The sequence below is a fragment of the Heloderma suspectum genome, chromosome 3 (genome assembly GCF_057233095.1).
Source record: "Heloderma suspectum isolate Gila_16-S chromosome 3, 16-S_ref, whole genome shotgun sequence".
Taxonomy (NCBI): domain Eukaryota; kingdom Metazoa; phylum Chordata; class Lepidosauria; order Squamata; family Helodermatidae; genus Heloderma; species Heloderma suspectum.
This window is the reverse complement of record NC_139460.1, coordinates 32,161,406-32,174,100: the sequence shown is the minus strand read 5'-3', so window position 1 is coordinate 32,174,100 and position 12,695 is coordinate 32,161,406. Positions and strand designations below refer to the sequence as shown.

General features: G+C 44.3%; 1 protein-coding gene across 11 annotated transcripts in view; it reads right to left on the bottom strand.

Annotated features, from left to right (window-relative positions):
* Window positions 1-12,695, bottom strand: part of PARP4 (poly(ADP-ribose) polymerase family member 4) — a 79,115-nt gene that overhangs the window by 3,228 nt on the left and 63,192 nt on the right. For 10 of the 11 annotated variants that reach the window (XM_084842787.1, XM_084842782.1, XM_084842785.1 and 7 more), the window contains 6 exons: window positions 6,530-6,715; window positions 5,206-5,385; window positions 3,299-3,739; window positions 2,564-2,671; window positions 1,581-1,683; window positions 621-750 (listed from right to left, as the gene is read on the bottom strand). In XM_084842787.1, the coding sequence (XP_084698913.1) occupies window positions 621-750; window positions 1,581-1,683; window positions 2,564-2,671; window positions 3,299-3,739; window positions 5,206-5,385; window positions 6,530-6,715 (1,148 nt within the window). Of the gene's footprint in view, window positions 1-620; window positions 751-1,580; window positions 1,684-2,563; window positions 2,672-3,298; window positions 3,740-5,205; window positions 5,386-6,529; window positions 6,716-11,967; window positions 12,094-12,695 lie in introns of those variants that run through there. The other variant, XM_084842792.1, reaches the window with a different exon arrangement.

The following is a 12,695-nucleotide window of genomic DNA, read 5'->3' as shown; positions in this document are numbered from 1 at the left end:
AGTCTGACCCAACAACAAACCATAGGTTCAAACTCTGGGTTGTTTAATCCTCAGCAACCCAGAGTGCCAGGACAGATGTCGTGATTAGCACCCCAGGAATGGGCGTTCCTGGGTTGTTTCAGCAAGCTGATGCAAAGCAGAAGTGGCAAGTGTGTGGGAGACAGCGTGCATGCTCAGCCTCAACAACCCATGATTTAAACAACCCATGGGTTGTCATTACATGCAAGCAGGGGCGTTGTACAGTCAGACCCTCTCACAACTTCACTATTTCTCCCAAGTTGGACATGGTCAGCCCTTTTTCCAATCCAAAATGTCTTAGGCAACTCAAAATCTAACCTAAAGCTACAAATAAAACAAGTTTGCACATCTTTTTTGATTCAATATTCGATTCCATTCTAAAAATTCCTGTTTAGATTGTACTCAGACATTGTCACTGGGAGAATCACACCTTGAGATGTCCTTCTTCATATGGAAGTGCATGGTAGTAAACGCCCACATTTTACAACTGCTGTCTGCTTCAAATACATAATTGCTAGGGCTATAAACTAGCATCTGCAACTGCTTTAAAGTTTTATGCTTTTTAAATCGCCTGGAATTTTAACTCTGTTTCCAAAACATACCATGATGGAGGAGAGTCCTTCAATCTCATTAGAGATTTGAAGACGATGCCTTCCAATTTCCTGAACCGTACAAGCTGCAGTACTATAAGTGTAGCAATCAACTGCAACAGCTTCTCTTTTCCCTTCAGACCTAGTTAAATAGAAACAAGCAGTAGTCCTTAGCTGGTTACGTTTCATATTAAAGAGTTAATTTTTAATGGTACTTGTTAGCAAAGTAGTAATTTGCAAGTAACAAAGTAGTTGTATTTGTGTCAAGTAGTCTAATGGTGCAGACAGTGAATGTCCAGCGCTTTTGGTTATTAGAGTGCTTATGTCCCCTGCACCCCCACCTCACTCCATGTAGCTTTATTTCAGATGTTCCATAAGAACTGAATTATTCCACAAGAAAGAAAGCAACATCACACTACACCATACCATGAGTGGAGTGTAGGAAAATGAGTGCAATCAGTGAATTCTAAATATGTGCAGGAGGCTTAACACATCGATTCAACTAACTGGAGGCTAATGGCACAATCCTACACATGTTTAGACAGAAAAAAGTCATAGAATCATAGGGTTGGAAGGGGCCTATAAGACCATTGAGTCCAACCCCCTGCTCAATCCTACAACTCCCAGGATGCCCAGCCAGCTATGCCTGCTTGGGCATGCTGGGAGTTATAGGACTTTTTTCTGCCTAAACATGCCTAAGATTATGCCCTTGGGGACAATCATCTTCAAAGTTTTCTTGGATCCTTGATGCCCCTCTATTACTGTGCAGGAAACACACTCAATAGAAAACTCAGTAGGCTTTATTCCTAGTGGTCCAGTGGTAAACTTCTGCACAAGGCTTTCCAACCTGGTGCCCTGTCTTTGGATATGTTCTGAAGTAAAGGTATTTTATTTACTTTATTTAAAAATATTTTTAGGCTGCCTTTAAGGATAGTACCTTAAAATGATATAAATGATTGAAAACAAGCTTACCAAGTGACTGAATTCCATTTTTTGCAAGCCTAAAATTGACAAAATCATCCACATCAAGACCAAAATGAACCCCAAGCTCTGGGGTCAACTGCCAAAAGCCATCCTGCAAAATAAAATATTTTCTTCAAAATAAAACAGGAAAAAATATTGTAAGGACATATGTACATAAGAAGAGCCATGCTGGATCAGACCAAGGGGCCATTTCATCCAGCATTCTGTTCACACAGTAGCCAACCAGCTGCCTCAATGGGACAGTCACAAGCAGGATGTGAATACAAGAGCACCCTCCTGTTTTGAGTTCCCCAGCAACTGGTCTACACAGGCATACTGCCTCTAATACTGGAGGCAGCATATAATCATCATGACTAATAGCCACTGATACCCTTATCCTCAATGAATCTGTCTAATCCCCTTTTACAGCTGTTCAAGTTGGCAGTAACAACTACATTTTGTGGCAGCAAATCCCACCGTTTTTGGCAAGTTTCTTTTTTTAGAGCAGGGAAAGTACAGTACCTAATTGGAAAAGCGAAAGAAAATACTTTTTTACTGGTGTATTTGTGCTATTCTGCTATACCAGAGTGCCACCTAGAGGTTATGTAGTGGAAAAGCAGGAAAGGAAATGACTTCATGTAGTGCTCGGATCTCCATTCTGCAATGAATCCAGAAGTTAGATACAGCAGCGTTAGGCGGAAAAGCTCTGTTACATAAATGTGGGGCTATCACAGAAAAGGTCTGTTCCTTAACTGCCACCCCCTCCCCCGAGCTTCTCTTGGAGGAGACACACAGAGGAGGGTCTCTGAAGATGACTTCAGGGACCATGTAGGTTCATATGGGGAGAAGTGGTGCTTAAAGTATTGGGATTCCAAGCAATGGACTGGTCTCTAGTCTCTCTGGTTTCTTCAGTACAGTGGTAAGCCCTGTTTGTTTTTTCTTTTTCTTTTCTTGCAACAGCTAGGGAAAGTAGCTAGAGAAAATCAATATACCTGATTCTGTAGTTTAAAAACCTGAGGCCATGATACGTCCCTTAGCTGCTCCTTTGTCGAATATCTTTTGTGACTGTTTTTAGCTTTTCTCATCCGCTCTAAAAAAACCTTTGAAAAAAGAGACACAAAACTATATTGAGCGAAACTTGCTCCCCAAAGTATGGAAGCATTTTCACACTTACAATTGCAATGAACCCCACACTGCTAAGAACCCTGCACCCCAGCAACAGTGTGCCCCTACAGACGGTGGTGTGAAGCTGGAGAAGCAGCAAGCCTCTTACAAGGGAAAGTCACTTTGGGGCGGTGGGACAGAAAGAGGAGGGGGAATCCTGCTGCCAGCTACTGCTCTGACACCCACAATTCGTAAAGCCAGGTCTTGACTAGGGACTTCATCCTGTCTCCTTTAATCAAGGGTAAGTGTGCACCAGCATAATCCAGAAGTGAGAAATATATGGCCTGCCAGATGTCGTCGGACTGCAATTCCCATCAGTCCCAGCCAGCACAGCTGAGGTATGATGGGAGTTGCACTCCAACAATGTCTGGAAGGTCACACATTCCCCCATCCCTTCTAGAATCCTAGAAATGATTCCATTTGTCAAATAATGTGGTCAAGGAGGGCAGCCGAATACTGAATAAAACTCATTTTTAAAATAAATATAACAATTTGCCACCAGCGGATCCTCCTGCAAAAGACAGCATTGGGGGGGGGGGGAGGGGCTGCGTCCTGTGACAAACCTTTGGAGTTTCCCTTGACCTTGCTGCAACCAATCCCTGTTCAGCAGCTCGCCTTGAAAATCCTTTTCTTTGCAGAAGTACTGGAGGATGCTCGGGTGTAACTTGTTTTTCCTCCGGCACGACAGTCATAGTTGGAAGTGGGCTGTGATCTCCTTCCAAATCCATTTGACACTGAGTTGTCTCAGTTATCTCTGAGCTAGAAATTTGGGAAATTACTGGTAAATCAGACGTGTGACAAGGATGAAAGAGGTGAGCTGGCAGTGATGAACGTTTCTGTCTATGTAAAACCTCAGTGGATTTTTTGCTCTGTAGTAAAGGAGGAGGAGGAAGGTTCCAAAGCTCACTGGATGCTTTTTGGCTTATTAGAGTACTGACCTCACGTATTTCAGAGCCAAAGCAGAAGGAACCAAGTTCAGTGCCAATGGCAGAAGCACCAGATTCCTGTGGAGTGAGAATTATTTTTTAAAGATTCAGATTGGGTTCACACACTTGCTGTTTTTCTGCTTGATCATTCAGAACCATGATAAAGCTAGTTGGAAACAAACACTCTCACAAACCCGTGAATGTTTTAAGGCTGCTTCTAACCAAGCTGCAAAATCAGTCAATCAGATCCCTAGAATTTCAAACCCAAGTTCACAGGAAATATGAAACCTCCTTAAAGGATTTATTTTGGAGATCCATAATGCTGCGAGGTTGCTGTCTGTTGGGGTTGTCTTAAAACAATGCCTGACCACATCAGGCACTGGGATTCGACGAAAGGATATAAATCATTCTTAGTGGTCCAGCATGGTCAGTGAATTTCCTTATGGCAGCAAATTATTAAAATATAGTTTAAATAATTCCCAATATTCCAGGGGGATGTATAGATCCCCCTGGAATATTAGGAGTGCAAAAGCCATAAAGTTTGGGAGAAAATGGCACATTCGAGACCGCCAGTGAAAGGGAAGGAGCAGGGGTGTATGTGTGTGTGTTTGTGTGTATCTCTCTCTCTCTCTCTCTCAGAGAAAGAGAGAGAGCATAAAGCAGGACTGCAGAATCTCTTTTAGCCCGAACGCCAAATTCTCTTTCTGAGGAGCTCTTTGGGGCCATGTTCCAGTGGTGGGCGGGGCTGAAAGCAAAAGGGGTCAGGACTAAAAACAAAAGTGTCTGGGCCAAAAATACCAAAAGTATCAACATACTTTAGCTTTGATTTGTTACTGCCAGTTACTGAGCATAAGGAGAGGCATTTCCTAATGTTTGAGGAAGTTGTTTTTAGATATATGTTGTCTTTGTCTATACCGTCTGTTCATGGGTTTTTTTTTATGTAAGTGGCTTTTAACCTCTGTATACTGTATTTTAATGTTTTTAATCTTTGTGATCCACCCAGAGAGCTTTGGCTATGGGGCGGTATAGCAATGTAATAAATAAACGAATAAATTCCAACCTTCCAGAATGGGGAAAAAAACTGCACAAAAGCTGTAAAGCCACCAAACAATCAGTGGTTGGGGGAAAGGGGGTGCAGCCAGGAGAACAGGGCATGCCCATCTGAAGAACCCTGAAGGGTTGGACTGGGACCACAGGTGGGCAAGATCTGGCTTCCGGGCTTGAGCTTCTGCACCCCTGGTTTAAAGGAACAAAAGCAGCAGTGTCTGGAGATAGACACAGAAGAACAGTTCACTGTGAGCTGAAGGGACCCTGTGGGATCTCTCCCTCTTTCGGAATCTGATGTGAGGATCTGAGGTGCTGCTTGCCTCCACTTATGGTCTACATTTGTAGACTGACCAAATGTTACAAGAACAGCCTACGTCTGCAGAGCTCTCTCCTCCAAAGGATGCCCAAACTGAGTAGTGCTGCCACTGGACCGTTTCACTGGTTGCGGAAGTGGAGAGTCCAATATGTTTTCTCAAGCTAGAGGTTTGGGGGATTACCTGCAAACTAGAACTTCCAGCACTTAAACTAAATGGTGTACGTTTCTGGCTAAGCCATGGTTTGAAGGAGAAATCGTCCGTTTGTAGAGGAGGAGGAGAAGGAGAAGTACTGGCCTCAGGTGCCAAAGGGCCAAAACAGAAGGGAACAGACTTGGTACCAACGGCAGAAGCATCAGACATCTGTGGAATGAAATTCATTTTTTTAGACTCAGAATGGGTTCACACACATCTTGTTTTTCTGCATTATCATTCACAACTACGGAAAATCTGGTTGAAAATAAACACCCCTCACAAACCCTTGAATATTTCAAGGATGCCTCCAGCCGAGCTGCAAAGCCAGTCAGTCAGATGACTACCACAAACCCAAGTTTGCAGGAAATAGAAAACTTCCTTAGAGGATTTATTTTGGAGATCCATATTGCTGCAAGACTGCTGTCTCATGGTATTGACTTAAAACAATGCCTGACCACAATCTGGGTGTTAATCGTTAATCTGACTGGCAAAAGGGTGTTAATCATTCTTAGTGGTCCAACTTGGCCAGTGCATCTCTTTATGGCAGCAAATTATTAAAAGATGATTTCTTGATGCATAGATCCCCCCGGACTGTTTGGAATGGGAAAGCCATAAAGTTTTGGATAAAGTGGCACATTCAAGACCTCCAGTGAATGGGGTGTGTGTGTATGTGTGTGTGTGTGTGTGTGTGAGGAGGTCGCCCCTGCTGCCTTCTGAAATTCTCAGGTAGCCAGAATCAACACGCAGACAATAGGGCTCTTTTCCAAGGCTTTATTCCCATTCAACCTAATGACGCTTACAGATGCTAATTGCTTGATCCTATGAGTGAGACTTAAGAGAGCTGCCTACTCGGGGAATCACCCGAGGAATTCTAACCTTAGGAATCAGTTGATCTCCATTTGGAGGGGAAGGCGGGAAACCTCTGTACTTATGAGCTAGGAGGAGAGAGTCCATCCCTTTCCCATGGGGCATCAGGGCGCTGCTGCGGCTGTTGTGCCAAGCGGGCTGAGCGCCTCCTTTCAGCGCCCGCCATCTCGCACTTGATGGTGCGCCGGTGCCTAGTGTCCAGAAACTGCTGTTGCTCCTCCCTCTCCCTACCAGGGTCACTATCACTCTCAGGAATGTGTACCGAGAGGGGCGCTCTCCCCCGGCTGCTCCTCTGAACAGCGTGCGGGTTCCTCTCCCGCAGTTTCTAACTCTTCCTCAGAATAAGAACTGCTTTGGGGCTCTCTGGGCTCCGATCCAACCCTGACAGTGTGTGTGTGTGTGTGTGTGTGTGTGTGTGTGTGAGAGAGAGAGAGAGAGAGATTACCTCCAAACCAAATGCTATATTTTTCTGTCTAAAATCTGATCTCCTTGCCAGAGGAGGAGGAGGAGGAGGAGGAGGAGGGCGGCTCCAAAATTCCCTGGACACTTCTCCGCTCATTTGCATTTCATGTAGTGAAGAGTTGAAGGAAGAGGAATCGGAGTCGGACTCATCGATGGGAACCACACACTTCTGTGGAATAAAGATTCTTCTTTTAGACTTAGATTGGGTTCATGCACATTGGCTGAAATCAAACTACTTTCTCCTTTCTTCCCCCTGCAGTTCCCTGTGAAAATCTGCTCCTGACTGTCCCCTAATCCTTCACAGTGCATGGGTTGAGCCTTGCAGGGGGAGGGGGAATCGCCCCCCTCCCAGTTCCATTGACAGAAGCAGTTTCATCAGTGGAAAAACAGCATTTCACAGCTTCTGGGTTTCTACATTAGCATTCGTAAGCGTAGAAATACTGGTTGGAGACACCATCCTCCAAACTCTTGAATGGTTAAGTATGCCAGCAACCAACTTGCACAGCTTGTCAAAAAGACCCCCAGAATTTCTGTTGTATAACCCCAAAAGCTACTCCAAACTCTACTGTGCAGGAAATGTGAGAAACCTCTTAGAGGACTTATTTTGGAAACATATATAAATTAAGAAGTAATAAACATTCAACATTCTTCCCACTTGTACAATAAAACACCCTCCTCTAACAGTTTTATGCTAGGTCTCATTTTTTGATCAAGTAACTTCCCTTGTAGACCATGGGAATGCTATAGACATCATATACCTCGACTTCAGCAAAGCTTTCAGCAAAGTGCCCCATGATATCCCGATGAGCAAACTAGCTCCAAGTAGGCTAGATGAAACAACGATCCGGTGGATCCACAGTTGGCTACAGGATCGGACTCCAAGAGTGCTTATCAATGGGACCTTGTCAAACTAGGGAGAGGTAACGAGTGGGGTACCGCAGGGTTCAGTCCTGGGCTCAGTGCTCTTCAACATTTTTATTAATGACTTGGAGGAGGAGGTGCAGGGAATGCTGATCAAATTTGCAGGTGACACAAAATTGGGTGGGATAGCTAATACTTTGGAAGACAGAAACAACATTCAAAGTGATCTGGATAGACTGGAGCGCTGGGCAGAAAACAACAGAATTACATTTAATAGGGATAAATGCCAAGTTCTGCACCTAGGAAAAAGAAACCAAATGCACAGTTACAAGATGGGGGATACGTGGCTCAACCACACTACGAGCGAGAAGGATCTTGGAATTGTTGTCGATCACAAGCTGAATATGAGCCAACAATGTGATGTGGCTGCAAAAAAGGCCAATGCTATTTTGGGCTGCATTCATAGAAGCATCGCTTCCAAATCCCGGGAAGTACTAGTTCCCCTCTACTCAGCACTGGTTAGGCCTCATCTGGAGTACTGTGTCCAGTTCTGGGCACCACACTTTAAGAAGGATACAGACAAACTGGAGAGGGTTCAGAGGAGGGCAACAAAGATGATCAGGGGACTGGAAACAAAGCCCTATGAAGAGAGACTGAAAGAACTGGGCATGTTTAGCCTTGAGAAGAGAAGACTGAGGGGAGATATGATAGCACTCTTCAAGTACTTGAAAGGTTGTCACAGAGAAGAAGGCCAGGATTTCTTCTTGATCATCCCAGAGTGCAGGACATGGAATAATGGGCTCAAGTTACAGGAAGCCAGATTCCGGCTGAACATCAGGAAAAACTTCCTGACTGTAAGAGCAATACGACAATGGAACCAATTACCTGGGCAGGTGGTGGGCTCTCCCACACTGGAGGCGTTCAAGACGAGTCTGGACAGCCATTTGTCAGGGATGCTCTGACTTGGATTCCTGCATTGAGTGAGGGGTTGGACTCGATGGCCTTGTAGTCCCCTTCCAACCCTACTATTCTATGATTCTAGATCTCCAACCAGTGTGAACTGCTCAGCTGCCATTAAGAGTGCCTCAATTATTTATATCAGGAGTGAGCAACATGCGGTTCCAGAGCTGCACATGGCCCCCCATGGCCTCAAGTGAGGCCCCTGTTGCCCCTGACTGCCACATGGCAAAACAAACAAAAAAGGTCTTCATATAGGAGGATTCAGTTCAGATGTGCTGTGACCCAGTTGGATGACTGCACTGGATTTTAGGCAGACAAGGGCTAGAAACTCTTACTGGTTAAGCAACTAGAACTTTGACCAAATGGTTCCCTTTGGATGAAATTTAATCTACCTTGCCCCCTTCCCATCCATATCCCTAAATATCCTTTTGTTGGTAAGAGAACTTGTCTCTTACACCTCTGTATAAAATCTCAGTTAATACGGTTATTTAGCACAAAGTGCAGCTTTGACAGACAGGGCATCGTTATAACAAGGCCCACCTGGGCACAGGCCCCAGATCTTTTTTGAGCTGTGCCCCGGGTCTTTTGAGCTGTCCTAATTGGCATTATTTTTACATTTTCCCATTGACTTGCATTGGAAAACAGAAATGGCCATAACTTTTTTACCTGCTAGTCACAGGTAAAATTTGCTTTTTTCAAGAAAGTGTGTCAAAGCAAAGAGCTATAATTTTTTTTGTTCTTCCACATAAGTGCATGGAATTTGGGGACTTGGCAACCCCATGGAGCTGATTGAACCTGGCAAATTTCAGACAGTAAGGTCCAGTGGCTTTTGAGCTAGCCATGTGTAAAGTTTCCTTGTCTCAAAGAGTAAAACAAAAAGTAGAAACTGTCAAGCCACACAGGGGATTAGAGATCCTAATCAGAAGGTGTTTAAGGTGACCATTAGGAGGTCACTATCCCTAATCTCTGGTGTAGGGTTTTTTTTTGAGGTGCAAAAAACCTCCCTCCCCCTACTTTTCTGCTCTTACATGCCCACTGTTGGAAGCTTGCCTGCAATGAAATTTTGAAGAGGGAGAAGGAAGGGAAGAAAGAGCTCCATGTGAAATACTGGTATGTCACACAGCATCTGATTTTACTGCCTCAAACTGGAACCTATGACTTCTGCAGAAGTTTAGTTGCTAAAGTACAGCAAAGGATCCTATCAGTCTCCACAAACGTCTTTCTCCCCCTCCACTTTAATTTCTCCGAAATAGCTGTAGGACTCAAATTATTCCAAAAAGAGGGCTAAGACTATGTGGCATCATGGTAGAGGAACTGCTCAGGCTTTTAAATAGGCTCTCCAGTTTTAAAAAAGCTAGATATAGCCCTCAGCCACCTCACCTCATAAAGTTAATTTAAGTACGTGCAATCCTTACAAACCCTCCACAGCCTCCTAAATTCCTCTGAAGTACTACCTCTGAAGGGAGCCACTTGGCTTAGGGAATTCTATCTACCCACCCACCCCCACGCACATTTCCAATCACCATTTTTCTTTTTGTCTTCCCTCCCCTCCCCTCCCCTCCCCTCCCCTATCCTGTTCTTTCTTTCTCTTCTTTATTCCACCCACAGCATATCTTGGTGAATTCTTAAAGAGAATTCTCTTTGATGGGCAAGAGAAGTTCTGAACTGTATGTGACTTTATACAAACAAGAGGGTTGGTTTTTCTCCTTCTCACTCAAGTCTTTGAGAAAAGTGGGTTCACATGGTTGCAGAGAGACAAATCTGGGGCTATTTTGCTTGTCAGTTGCCATTATCCAGCAACAGAAAGGGCTGTGGCTCAGTGGCAGAGCACACGCTCGGCATGCAGAAGGTCCCAGGTTCAATCCCCATCTCTGGGTAGGGCTAGGAAAGAACCCTGCCTGAAATGCTGGAGAGTCACTGCCAGTCAGTGTCAACAAGACTGTGCTAGATGGACCCAGGGTCTGACTCAGTATAAGGCAGCTTCCTATGTTCCTATGAACAGAAAGCTTTAATAAAAACACGAGTTTTTGGTTTGTTTTTTAAGTGAAGGGGAGGTAAATACTGCTCATTTATACAATCCTATTGCATAAATTCTGCCTACTCAATTCTGCCTACTCAGAAGCCCCATTATGTTTAATGGGGCTTACCCTCAGGAAAGTGTGCATAGGATTCCAGCATGAGTTACTTTTGCAGGGAGATTTACACCTTGATGTTCTGCATGTTTACTCAGAAATAAGTCCTGAGTTGTGAGCATGGGACTGCAGGCTTAATACAGTGCCTGCCCAATTCCGTCTAATGAACTGACTGCCCTTTCAGCTCCGTTCTATGCATGTTTTGTAATTTTTTGTTGTTACAGTTATTTTTATAACTGTTTTTGTTTTAGATTTTAATTGGTATTAGCTAGCTTAATGATTTAATATGTTTTTAGCTATTTAAATTACTTATTGTTTTACACTGTTTACATTTATTAAATCTGTACACCGCCCTGAGATCTTAATGATATAGGGCGGGATGCAAATGTTTTAAGTAAATAAAATAAATTTGGGTGTTGTTGTTGTTGTTGTTTTGCATGAACTCTAGCTTCAGTGGTGAGGGAAAGGCACTTAGTACATGCTCAGAGTTTCTCCATAAATGAGCCCTAGTTTTGAAAACAGATTCACAGGCTGAATCCTGGTGAAATCTTGGCACAAATGAAGTTATGGGGTGGATCTGGCTGCAAAAAAGGCAAATGCTATTTTGGGCTGCATTCATAGAACCATAGCTTCCAAATCCTGGGAAGTACTAGTTCCCCTCTACTCAGCACTGGTTAGGCCTCATCTGGAGTACTGTGTCCAGTTCTGGGCACCACACTTTAAGAAGGATGCAGACAAACTGGAGAGGGTTCAGAGGAGGGCAACAAAGATGATCAGGGGACTGGAAACAAAGCCCTATGAAGAGAGACTGAAAGAACTGGGCATGTTTAGCCTTGAGAAGAGAAGACTGAGGGCAGATATGCTAGCACTCTTCAAGTCCTTGAAAGCCTGTCACAGAGAGGAAGGCCAGGATCTCTTCTCGATCATCCCAGAGTGCAGGACACAGAAGCATGGGCTCAAGTGACAGGAAGCCAGATTCCGGCTGAACATCTGGAAAAACATCCTGACTGTTAGAGCAATACGACAATGGAACCAATTACCTAGGGAGGTAGTGGGCTCTCCCACACTGGAGGCATTCAAGATGAGGCTGGACAGCTATCTGTCAGGGATGCTCTGACTTGGATTCCTGCATTGAGCAGGGGGTTGGACTCAATGGCCTTGTAGTCCCCTTCCAACCCTACTATTCTATGATTCTATGAAGATACAATGAGAGCTTGTGCATAACAAGGAGGAGGTAGAGGAGAGTTGTCCCCTTCATGGATCACTGCATTGTTGTGGCGAAGGGGCTTGCATAACCCAGTGAAGCCATAAGCTATGCCGTGCAGGGCCACCCAAGACGGACAGGTCATGGTGGAGAGTTCTGACAAAATGTGGTCCACTGGAGAAGGAAATGGCAACCCACTCCAGTATTCTTGCCAAGAAAACCCCATAGAACGTATCACAAGGCTAAAAGATATGACGCTGGAAGATGAGCCCCTCAGGTCGGAAGGTGTCCAATATACTACTGGGGAAGAGCAGAGGGTATTTCCAAGTAGTGCCAGAAAGTGTGAAGCGGCTGGGCCAAAGCCAAAAGGATACTCAGCTGTGGATGTGTCTGGTGGTGAAAAGAAAATTGTTTAGGAACCTGGAATGTCAGATCAATGAATCAAGGTAAGCTGGAGGTGGTCAAACATGAGATGGCAAGATTGAACATCGACACCTTGGGAATCAGCGAACTAAAATGGACAGGCATGGGCGAATTTAATTCAGGTGACCATTATATCTACTACTGTGGGCAAGAATCCCTTAGAAGAAATGGAGTAGCACTCATAGTCAACAAAAGGGTGGGAAAAGCAGTACTGGGGTACAATCTTAAAAACGATAGAATGATCTCAGTACGAATCCAAGGCAAACCATTCAACATCACAGTAATTCAAGTCTATGCCCCAACCACTGATGCCGAAGAAGCTGAGGTTGATCGGTTCTATGAAGACCTACAACACCTTCTAGAACTAACACCAAAAAAAGATGTCCTCTTCATCATAGGGGATTGGAATGCTAACGTAGGAAGTCAAGAAATCACTGGGATAACAGGCAGGCATGGCCTTGGTATACAAAATGAAGCAGGACAAAGACTAATAGAGTTTTGAAAAGAGAACACGCTGATCATAGCAAACACTCTTTTCCAACAGCACAAGAGGCGACTGTACACATGGA